Below are 12,181 nucleotides of genomic sequence, written 5' to 3'. Positions count from 1 at the left end.
TTGAAAAGTCATCAGATGTGACCTCAAGCTTCAACAATACTGCTGCATTTCAACTGACAAGCCAAAAATGTATTAATTGTAATGTCTTTATTTAATTTGACAGAACTAAATAGATTGTGCGGTGAGATTAAGAGAATATGGTTAACAACAGATTCTCAAACCAATGATACAATTCAACTCATATTTATTTAAGTATGTACATTTTTCTATAGTCACATCTCTACTTACCTGGCCAAGATGCAACAGAATGAGTCAAGAAAATGTACACAAAAGAGGACAAACTGAAAGTGCTGAAAGACATGTTCCAATGTTATTATTTTCTCCATGCCTTATACTTACCTTAGCATTGTAATTATGTGCATTACACTTTTAAGGTACATGTTCCGGTTATAAATGGAAGACCCAGTGATGATAAGTAGGATAATTTCAGAGCTGTTTCAATCTCACATAAGCTAGATATTTAATGCCATTCCATAGGCATCCTTAATTTGTTTTTCATCCAAATGGCTGGCCTCCCACTTGTTATGTTTCGGAATGGGGCTGGGGAAATGTGACCACTCAAATTCATAAATAGAGCTATGGAACGGTCCATTATATTGAAAACAATGGTGTGTAAAAAACAACCTTTTATTTTGAGGTATGATGGATAATTATGTTGCATTAGGTAAGAGTGGATTTCAAAAGTAGATTTTTCGCTTGATAAAGTGACTTTCAACAAAGTTTTCAGAAGGAATATCATTATTATACCAAGGATTGAAGTGTAAGGCATTATATATTAATGGAATTAACAGGATCCAAACTGAGTAAACAATGGTTTTCTAGGATTGGCTATGACTATACAGTTGTAAGGACATCTAAAATGATCTGGAATAATCGACTATAACTATGGTGTAAATGTAAAGTGTAAATGAAGGAATTGTTGTTGTGTCTTATTTAAAGTGGAATATCCCCTGATTATCTGCAAATGGGTGGGCGTGCGATTTAAGGAAGATGTCAGAATATGGGCACAATATCCATAATCAATATACACATACAATACAGTAGGCTATGCACTGAACACTTTCCTGAGCACATTTGGGCTCTGTTACAGATGTATGTGAGCTCTTCTATTCTATTATGGGTCAAAATTCAGATCGTTTTCAGAACCTCGATAAGTCTGTTAACATGTTTACTCCTCTCTGTGGATTAGCAATTTTCCCACCCCAGGTTGGAGTTTGCATGAATGTGTGTCTCATTAATTAATTAATTAATCAAACAACTGCTTATATGAGCTACCTTTCTGACAAGTTATCAATAAAGACAATATTATGACGCATGATGTGTGGTTGTGCTAGTCTTTGTGGAATTATTTTATTCTTTAAATGGAGATAGCGATAGTTCAGGCAGGGCACTCTCACACGGGCACTCTCACAGGGCACTCTCACACTCACACACGGCGTGCGATTTTGTCGCACGACAACATTCGATTCTCAATTCACACCACCGAAGTCGGACCAGGCAGGCTGATTACTATAGGCTCTACCAATATTGCTTGCCTTGCTTCCACAATTTCTACAAGATACAACTGGGCATATTGTGCCTACATGCTCGATTGTTATTATTATGTAATATAGGTGTCTTGTAATCCCATATGAGATGGGCCGTGTTGTTGACTTCGGTGGTGTGAATTGAGAATCGACTGTTGGCGTGCGACAATATCGCATCGCACGCCGTGTGCATTGTCTCATTCAAAACAATGGAATCGAATTCGGCGGTGTGACAAAATTGCACGCCGTGTGCATTGGCCTTTAGTCAAACGGCAAAGTTGTCCATCACAGGGGCCTGACAACTGGTCCTCACATATGCAACAAAAAAAAACATCACATATTCAAGGGTCAAAGCTTAAAAGCCATGTTTTGTATGGTCGTTTAATTCAAGGCAGGGAGCTCTACAGTGGAGCCATCCAATTTTGCCAAGCTTAAATGTATGACCATTTTCATGCAATAAATGTTTCAACTGATGCGAGTGACCTGACTGGAAAGAATAAAAGGTGGAGAACGTAACAGAAGAGAGGGATGGCGGGGCAGACTGCTGGAACCTCTGGAAGGACATGAAATCAAATGAACACAGCCTATATTGTTTGTTTACAAACTATCTAATGACAGCAAAAAACATAACCAGTGTACTATAGGTATTCTCGCGTTGTCAAACTTGTGAAAGTCTTGAGAAAGACTGGGACAAGTCATTCATTCTGATCTGGCCTATGTTTTCAGTGGATGATAACATCAAAGCCTCATTCAAAATAATATAGATCATCTCTGATCATATTTTTGCATCAAATTCAAAATTCCATGGCTTATTGCACTGAACACATCACTGGCGGACTCAGGTGGGGGGGGGGCGACTGCCCCTCCTGGTGCCCCCACGGTTGAAAAACATCTCTCTTAAGTGCCCTTTTGAGTGGCAAAAATGCCCTTTTGAGTGGCGAAAATGAGAGGACGTGCCCTATTGGTGCCCCTCCAATGGTCTAAACTTGACCGTGTGCCCCCACAGTTGAAAAACTTCGCACTAAAGTGCCCTTTTGAGTGGCAGAATTAGAGGATGTGCCCTATTGGCTGCCCTTCCAATAGTCTAAACTTGACCATGTGCACTGATGGGGTCCCATGTTGTGCAGTAGGTGCCCTTTTTTTCTTTTCGCCCCTGCCCTTCAAACTGCCACTGGAACACATACTATTATAGTATCAGACTCCCTGAAGCCTAGGCCTATTGTGGTCAATCTTTCTGATCTCTATGGCACCTCCTGGTGGAATTAAAAAGTAATTACACGTGAAAAGGACCTGAATGATCATTTTGATTGATTGATTGATTGAAAACTTTATTAGAAGATTTGCAGGAGTAGGTACATGAAAGTACATATTACATACAAGGTCAACTAACAGGATAAAAACCCAAGAAAGCCACTGGCTTATTTCAATTGGGGTCCTTGATCATTAGCTTCAACCCCTATAATTACGGTACATGTGGGAAAACTAGAGTTAGGGTTAGGTGCTACGTCAACTTGGTACATGCTGGCATGTCTAACCCTACCCCTAACCCTAATCCTAACCCTAACCCTAACCCTAACCCTAACCTTAACCGTAGCACCCTAGCACCTAACCCTAACCCTAGTTTTCCCACATGTACCGTATTCCCACATGTACCGTAACATACACATTACATTACACATATATTGTAGACTTGAATGCATACTGTACGACTGAAACATAAATGCATCATCTCACTCAAAGGTTTCATCAGTGCTGTCACTGCAACAAAAGGTAGCCTCAGAAATATAACCATAAACCAAATAAATAATCCATCAACTACTTTTTGTGAGTGAGCCTGTTTTCATCCTTTCTCTCATCATAGGTGATGTTTCATGCCCTCGCCTCATAGGCCATGACAGCTCACATACAGGAGAACCATTAGGCATAACATGTTTGACACAATCTTTCAGGTTACTGTATACATTGAGTATTTATTGTGGAACTGGAACTCTTTTTATAATCTGGTTGGTACGGTTCACCTCATGCAAACATTGTGTTGACGAAGCCCATATTTTGGGTTGGCGAGATCTGTGCGTCACTGACGCTCTTTAAGTGGAGACAAGTTTGTTGACATACAGTCATGGACAATATATATTGGCTGAATACATTCTCAGGGAAACAGTGGCTGTAGTCTCTTCCTGTTAAGCAATGTTACAGTACATTTCAGAAAAAAGATAAAACACCTGGTGCAGGTTGAGTAAATACAAGATTAAGAGATTAGGATTAATTAATTTTGCCATTTAGCAGACGCTTTTAATCCAAAGCGATTTACAATTACGAATTACAGGGACATTCCCCCCTGGAGTAACTAAGGGCTAAGTGCCTTACTCAAGGGCACACTAGTAGTGCTGTGGTTTCAGGCGGGATTTGAACTCACAACCTTCCGATCACAAGTCCAACTCACTATCCACTAGACCACCACTACTATAAAATTAAACTTTATTGACATTGAACAGAGCACAAGTACAGAGAAAACAAAATGTAGTTTGTGCACACATCTCCCCCCAGGAAGAACAGAGATCTGGGGGTCGAACCAGCGACCTGGCCAGTCTCTCGAACCCCGAGGCTAACAGCCGCCAACCAATCAAGTGTCTTAATGCTGTGTCATGCTTAGAACGCTGCTGCTTGGAACCGGTTTATTCAGTTATGGGTGTCCATAATAATAACTGTAAAAAAAGAACAGAGGGGAATCCAAGGCTGCGCTCGATACTGTTTATAAACAAGCTCCATAGTACAGATCTGCTCAGGCTCAGTTGATGAAGACTTGTTCCCATCCAACATCTGGATATCTCAGGTAAAAGTTGTCCAATTGTTCCTCTAATGTGGTTTATAGTGCTGTAGCATTGAACAATTACAGTGTTATGTATAGTGTACAGATTTGGATATGGATACAGGTATGGACAGTGTTATGGATATGTGTAGTGTATTTTTCCTGTATGGGAAGTTTGATGACGTTTGAGGAAGTTCTGATGATTTGATACTTGTGCAATATCATTTGAAAGATTTATTCTTGCACAAAAGTATTTTGGATCTTGGATCTTGTTGTATTTTGTGCAATGTCAAGAGGATATAATTTTGAGGGATGAAATGCGTTAATATTTCTTCTTGTGTCTTATGTTGTATCTTTCTTTGCTTATTGTTCTTTGTTATTAGGGTGCCTGACCCTTCCAAGAACACCTGAAGAGAATGTTTATCTCTACTTTTCTGGTGGTGAGCCTGGCTGTCTCTGGCTGTCTCTCGTCGGTAAGAGTATGACATTTTTATATATATATATATATATATATATATGTTACGGTACATGTGGGAATACGGTACATGTGGGAAAGCTAGGGTTAGGGTTAGGTGCTATGTCGATTTGGTACATTTTTTACATTTTACATTTTTGGCATTTAGCAGACGCCTTATTCCAAAGCGACTTACAATCAATACATTTGAATGCTAAGCATGTGAATCATCAGTCCACCATTCGTGGCAGGAAGAGTAATCTAGCTCAGGCCCGGGGCCATTGATAGAAGGAAAAACCTTCTTCTATCACCTTCTTCTGAAACCTAGTTTTTTATTTTTATTTTTATACTGGAGGAACAGAGAAACAGTACAAGGGGGGCAATAGAAGTTATTAGGGACACAGTAGAGGGGAAAGCGGGTGTCTTTAGGAGACGTAGTGCTGAGGGGCAGAAGATGTCTCAGGAGGAGCAGTTAAGGTGTAACCTGAAGAGATGGGTCTTCAGTCTACGACGGAAGATGGGTAGTGACTCTGCCGTTCTGACAGCCGTGGGGAGCTCATTCCACCAGCGGGGAGCCAGTGTTGTGAAGAGACGTGATCGGGCAGCACGACTGCTGTGCAGAGGTCATGGGGCCAGTCGGCCAGCCGAGGTGGAGGAGTGGAGTGAGCGGGCTGGAGTTTGGGGGGTTACCATTTCCTTCACATACATGCTGGCATGTCTAACCCTAATCCTAATCCTAACCCTAACCCTAACCCTAACCTTAACCGTAGCACCCTAGCACCTAACCCTAACCCTAGTTTTCCCACATGTACCGTTATCCCACATAAGTATATTATCTTTTATTAAAAACATTTTTTTAAATTATTATTATTATTATTATAACAACATCGTCAAGTTATCGACAATACAACAGTTATCGACAAATTATACATTTTGATTGTATCCAGCTATCCCTCCACCCCCCCCCCCCACACACACACACACACACACACACACCTCTCTCCACCCCCCAACCCCCACCACCAACCAACAGAATAATACAAACATGTAACACAGACAGGTATAGAAAGTCAGAAATCAAATGCGTCCAGATTAAATTTGTGTTTGGTCGTGCATCATTGATTCTTGCTGATGACAATTCCAGGTACGAAATGTCCAAAAAGCTCCGACGGCAGTGAGTATTTGAATATCTTTTCTTTGAGATCACAAGGACATTGTACAAAATGAAAATCATATTTATTAGTAAGTAATGACTTTTAAACAAAACAATATTTTATATTAAATGTTTTATTTGTCTTCAGGGACCACCAAAGATCAAGGGTACGTTTTTGCAAACAAAGGTTGTTTGGAAATATATTAGAAACATCTGGTGACAGTGGTGTCACAGATTTTAGATGCACACATACCTCAGTGTACCTGGAGGAAGACATGACTATTATTACAATTATGTTTTGTCACTACATTGTCTTAATACTAGCATGGTAATGCCCTGCCATTATACAGTCATGCTCTCGTTGTTTCTTTAGGTATTTAGCACGTGTCTGTACCTATTCATTCCCTCTATATGTGTTTTCTTCTTCTTTTGTTTTTTAAGAACTGGGTGACAACCGGGACATTGTCGAAATAAACAAAGGTAAAGATGAGATAAAGGATATCTGTTTGTGGAAAGCACTGTCTCCATCAGCCACAGTACAACCTATTTCTTAATTCCACCTTTACTTTTACAATTATCTGAATTCAAATCATGTTTTTAATACAATATTCTACACACTCAATATGATTTTTCATTGTTGTTTTAGATCTGAATTTACATGATGGAGATATACTGCAGGTAAGTCAGTGGCACTACATTTCCAGAGGGATTGTTGATTTACATTACCCAAGGCTTATCCATATTGTTTGGTTTCAGAAAAAACAGAGGAACACCATTTTGGACGAGAGAGACCTATGGACCTTTCCTGTCCCCTATGTTTTGAACAATGACCTTGGTAAATGAAGTAGGAATGACATTTTACCACAATATATATATATATATTATATTTCCCATGCCATCCTTAACTTGGTCCTAATTCCTCTGTATCCTAATGAAGACATGAATGCCAAAGGAGTCATTCTGCGAGCTCTTGAGCAGTTCAGGCTGAAATCATGCATCGACTTCAAGCCCAGGGAGGATGAGGATTACTACATCTCTGTCCAAAAGCTGCAAGGGTAAGGTCCTTTAGTTACAGCTGATGCAATAATGTGTGCATTAGAGGAGATTATTTTTTGCTAGCACCATTTTGCTGTATGTTTGTTATGGGAATTGCCTTGGTTGAACCCTGTTTTATAACAGCTTGTTGAGATCTGATCTCATGTGTTGTGTTCTAACCTTGCCAGGACACATGAAGTGATTAAGATCAACAGCAGCATTCTTATGGGTTCAACAGCAGTCCTATGGGTGATCTGCTGATTGACATTGTGTCTTGAAAAATAACTGTCTATGGTGGTATATCATTGCTGCTGCTGGCATCCATCTGTCATTTGCGGGTGTGTTACCCTGTGTCCTTTCCTGTGTAGGTGTTACTCTTACATAGGGCGAAGTTTTCCTGGGCAAGAGCTCTCCATTGGAGAGGGTTGCGATGGTATTTCTACAGTGGAGCATGAGTTTCTCCACGCTCTGGGCTTCTATCACGAGCAGTCCAGAACTGACAGAGATGACCATGTGACTATTGTCTTCGAAAATATCATAGAAGGTTTGATATATTTGTTTTCTGTATCATTAGCAAATCTGAACAAAATGTTCTTCTTATTTTTATTTAATTATTCATTTTATTTAGAAAACAGTGTACCTACACATGGCCAAAAACAATTACTTGAATTTGAATTGATTAATGATGATTCATGTCAGGCTAAGATGATTTAGCTAAATGATTAGCAGTTATGACTGTATTTTATAACATGGTTCATGGTGTTATCAACAGATAATCAGATGGGTGGTAATTGTGTGATTGTATGTGCCTCTTGCTATCTCTACAGGTAGAGAGGGAAATTTTAAGAAAAAAAGTGCAGAAGAAATCACTACCCAGGGTACTCCATATGACTACAACTCAGTGATGCACTACTCCCAGTATGCGTTCAGCAATGGAAACGGATCTACCATCATCACTAAGCTACCAGAGTATCAGGATGTGATTGGCCAACGCCTGGAAATGAGCTCCAATGATGTTGTGAAGCTGAACAGACTCTACAGCTGCAGTAAGTTCTATCAAGTGGTGCTACATCACTGATAGAGTTTTGTAAACTTGTGTTAAAATATTGTTTTTGTTAAAAAAAGAAAATCCCATATTTGCATTTGTTGCAGGGGAAGTGTTAAGAACCGATTATTTGATTTGACCAACGTGCCAGCAGAATCATAGTATTTATTGTGTGTGTGTGTGTGTGTGTGTGTGTGTGTGTGTGTGTGTGTGTGTGTGTGTGTGTGTGTGTGTTTGTGTGTGTGTGTGTGTGTGTGTGTGTGTGTGTGTGTGTGTGTGTGTGTGTGTGTGCGTGCGTGCGTGCGTGCGTGCGTGCGTGTGTGTGTGTGTATTTCCTGTAGGTTCGACCATCGCATTTAACAAATTCTGCGACTTTTCCGACGAGGATATGTGTGGGATGAGTCGTTGCAGTTGTTGTGTGGAGTCCGACTGGGAGAGAGTAACAAGTAGTCCTGGGGGTCCCGACACTGACCACACCTCCCTCGGCAGTAACGGTGAGATTTCAGAAAGCTATACTGACTCTTCATTTAGAGTTAGGGTTATTGTATATAATATGTATACAACATGCATAAGAATTAAGAACATTGTGTTTTTCATCTTTAAGGTACATCCACCATAGCCTCTCCAAAACAGGGTATTTACTCATAAAATGATCAAACGATAAAAGGATCAGATATGTTAGAAAGAGATGCGCTATTTAAGTGAGTACATCGTCTGTTAATAGCTTGTTTGAGTCACAGGACCTAGGACTGCAGTCCAACCCAGTGGCAAGTACACAAATGTATATGTTTCATACATTATGGACATTTTATATCCACCACGTGTATGCATAGCAGCCTGTCCTGGCTAGGACTCTTATATTTAGAGAATTGCCTGTACCGGTAAATACGTATGGATGCCCGTCATGGAAGCATACACCCTTGCCCATCCGAATAATTAAACATCAGAAATCAGAAACCACAAATAATACAACTGCCTAAAGGCGAATTAACGTACAGTACTATATGAAATAATGTTTACGGATGAAATAAGGCAGGAATGAGCATTTTATAGCATGCGTCATCCTATTGTCAAAGTTGGTTGCAATCGACCCTTACCATTTAGACATGAATGAAACTAACTGAAATGAATGTTGTTTGTCTCCAGGGACTGGTTTCTTCATGCACGCCAACACAGCTGATGGGGTGGAGGGAGACACGGCCAGGCTGGAGAGCAGGGTGATAACTCCCAGCAGGAAGTGCAATGTCCAGTGTGTGCAATTCTACTACTACCACAGTGGGAGCGAGTCAGACCAGCTCAACATCTGGATCAGAGAGTACCAGGATGAGATGGACACTTATGGAACTCTTCGCCTCATGGGCCAGATCACAGGTGATAATGATAAGTAGGAGACATATCAACAAACACCACAAGAGAAACCTAGAAAAGATGTAGAACACTACGCTTTGCTTGAAACATGTAGATGTGTCTTTTCAGTTGTTTTATTCCTTCCTTTTTTGCATATATTATGTTTGCATTTTTTGTGCAGGTCAATTAGCAATACACCCAGTGTATATTGATACTAGGTATCTTCCTAGTCGGGTATACCACTTAAACACACTTTTCTTTAGGTCCACCAGCGTCTTACTGGCAACTCCACCATGTGCCCCTGAACGGCACCAGAACCTTCCAGGTGGAGTTTGAGGTGCGTAAAGGAGCAGGAAACTCTACAGGAGGGTTCTCCATCGATGACATCAACCTGTCAGAGACCGAATGTCCCCACAACACCTGGCAGATCAGGGACTTTGAGAATGTCTTGAAAACCAGCAACTGGAACACTTTTCTCTACAGCCCCAAATACTACTCCGGAGGGGGTTATGCCTACCAGATAGTGACAAGATTGTCCAGGTCCTACTTTGGACTGTATGTGTGTTTGGTGTCTGGTGACTATGACGACCAGCTCCAGTGGCCTTGCCCATGGAGGCAGGTGACCTTCCTACTGCTGGACCAGAACCCCAACGTTCAGCTGCAGATGTCCAAGCAGCGGAGCATCACTACTGACCCCGATGACACAGAGAGTTGGGGAAGGCCGAGTGTAGTTGGGACACTCTACACAGACCAGAATAACGAGGCGTACTATGCAAACCGACTGATCGGTACAATCTACTTCAGTGACACAGAGGAACTGCAGAGAAGAGACTTCCTCAAGGGAGGTGACGCCATCTTCCTCACCACCATGCAAGGTGAGCCTATAAAAGCATATTTCCCCATTTTGTAATGTAATGTCCAGTGTTATTTTGTATACAGCAGCACTAGGTGTCTAAGCAATGTTTCCCCTCTGGGACTTTAAAGTGTACCCTATCCTCTTACCAAACGGTAATGTTACTCACACAAGCTGGATGTATTGTTTTGGCAACATGGAGATAGAGTCTTTGTTGTTGTCACTGCTAGCATTTGAAATGTATAGCAGGCATTCACATACTATGCCCTTTTGGAAATTAGTTTTTTATTCTATCCACAGATATCTCCCCTCTACTTAATAGTAGCTCTCTTCCATGCCCAATGCTGCCACCAGTGAACTTCACCTTGTTTGAAGGGAAACGTGGCGGGGGTCCATGTGCCCCACGGTAAGATATTGCCTAACAACGATATGATATTGCCTAATGATATGCCTAACATTTTATGCACATGTTTTATGTGATATATATATACAGTATATATAATATATTTAATGGAATACTATCATTTCAAATAATGTCATTTTGCAAGTGTGTTAACATTTTCAAGATTGTCAGAGTACTCAATATTACCTACAATATTAAAAGATATATAAAAGAAGTAATAAGTCTAATTTATCTTTTAATATGTCTGCTCTATATTGTAGGATCATTAGCACCACTGTTCCCCCTCCACTCTGGACATCCACTCTGGATCCATCCCCTCCAACAACCACTCTGCCCCCTCCAACAACAACAGAAGACGACAGGTACCTAAACCATACCTCCTGTTTACAATCATTCTCTTTCAAGTATTGACACAATACTGCTATGATTATATGATTCAGACCACTGTGAACTCAACATGTCTATATTTTGATTATCTGTTTCAATTACATCGACCATTAAATACATTTGTAAAGATCTAGCAAATGTGGCATGGTCTGGTGAAAAGGTCCGCATGCCGGCAATTCTCAAGTCGTCCAAAAAGCTTCTTTAAATTTAAAAAATATATATATAATAAATATATAATAATAAAGTGTTTTCATTTGTTTTCATATTATGAAAGTTTAAATGTTGAAGAGCCCACTCAATATAACAAAAAACTGTTTAAGGATCACTAAATACTTGTGAATTGGATTCACTGTATCGTCTGCCGTCCTGCTTCGTAGTTACTAGGTTAGTGATGCATGGCTTGTAAACAAACGTAGGTTTTAGGACGTGTTCAAAAGCAAGGACTGTGTGATCGTCTAATTATGTGTAGCTATGTGTTTTTAGCACGTTGATGCTCGATCACCATGTTGTGATGTGCTAAACATGCAATTAGATGTTCATAGCGATGTTCTTTCTTAGCTGCTAGCTGGCTAGCAACGTGACGGTAGCGAACGTGTCTGAGATTTTCTCCGGTATTTGGTTTGAGGTGTACCAACATTCAAATAAGCATATATTTTTCACTATTTTCAGATTTCAATGTATATGACACATCATTTGAAAGCTTATAATCTACACAATCACCAGACCCTGTCACAAATAGGCTTAACTTTAAAGAATTATCTCACAGTATCTCTTCCCTCTCCTCTAGTATCTTTGGCCTCTCTCCTGGGATGGCGTCCTCCCCTGTGGTGGTCCTCCTCCTGGCTCTGATGCTGCTGTTGAGTCACTGATGTGTCACTCAGCCCCGTCCTCACCTGGCCTCTGAACGATGTTCTGCACCAATGATCTCCATAAAACACTGTCGTTTCGTTTTTCACTTAACACTAGAACAGCTGTGCTTTTTTTTTTTTTTTCCTCTTTACAATGCTCAAGCTGCTATTTACACACAACGACCACTAGTTGGCCGCTTGTCAATTACCCTGCCTCCTACAGAGAAAAACTGCAAAATAGCTTTATACTAGCTTATCCTGATGTGATTTTGAAAATGTAAGGATACTGGGTGGTAGAACGCACACAAGTGTTAAAGACCA

The 12,181-nt window shown here is 40.5% G+C and overlaps 1 protein-coding gene across 1 annotated transcript; it reads left to right on the top strand.

Moving 5' to 3' along the window:
* Positions 1-4,449: 4,449 nt before the first annotated feature.
* LOC308173913 (meprin A subunit beta-like) lies at positions 4,450-11,881 on the top strand (the record flags this gene model as incomplete). The annotated part of the gene is made up of 11 exons (XM_080548966.1): positions 4,450-4,459; positions 6,384-6,478; positions 6,699-6,777; positions 6,880-6,997; positions 7,346-7,521; positions 7,805-8,023; positions 9,169-9,393; positions 9,633-10,244; positions 10,577-10,628; positions 10,886-10,987; positions 11,800-11,881. The coding sequence occupies 11 exons, from the start codon at positions 4,450-4,452 to the stop codon at positions 11,879-11,881; spliced, it is 1,770 nt and encodes a 589-aa protein (XP_080405092.1).
* Positions 11,882-12,181: the final 300 nt, after the last annotated feature.

This window comes from Nansenia antarctica (assembly GCF_963989245.1).
Source record: "Nansenia antarctica genome assembly, chromosome: 19".
NCBI lineage: Eukaryota > Metazoa > Chordata > Actinopteri > Argentiniformes > Microstomatidae > Nansenia > Nansenia antarctica.
The sequence above is the reverse complement of the archived record's forward strand: the minus strand, read 5'-3'. Positions and strand labels throughout refer to the sequence as shown.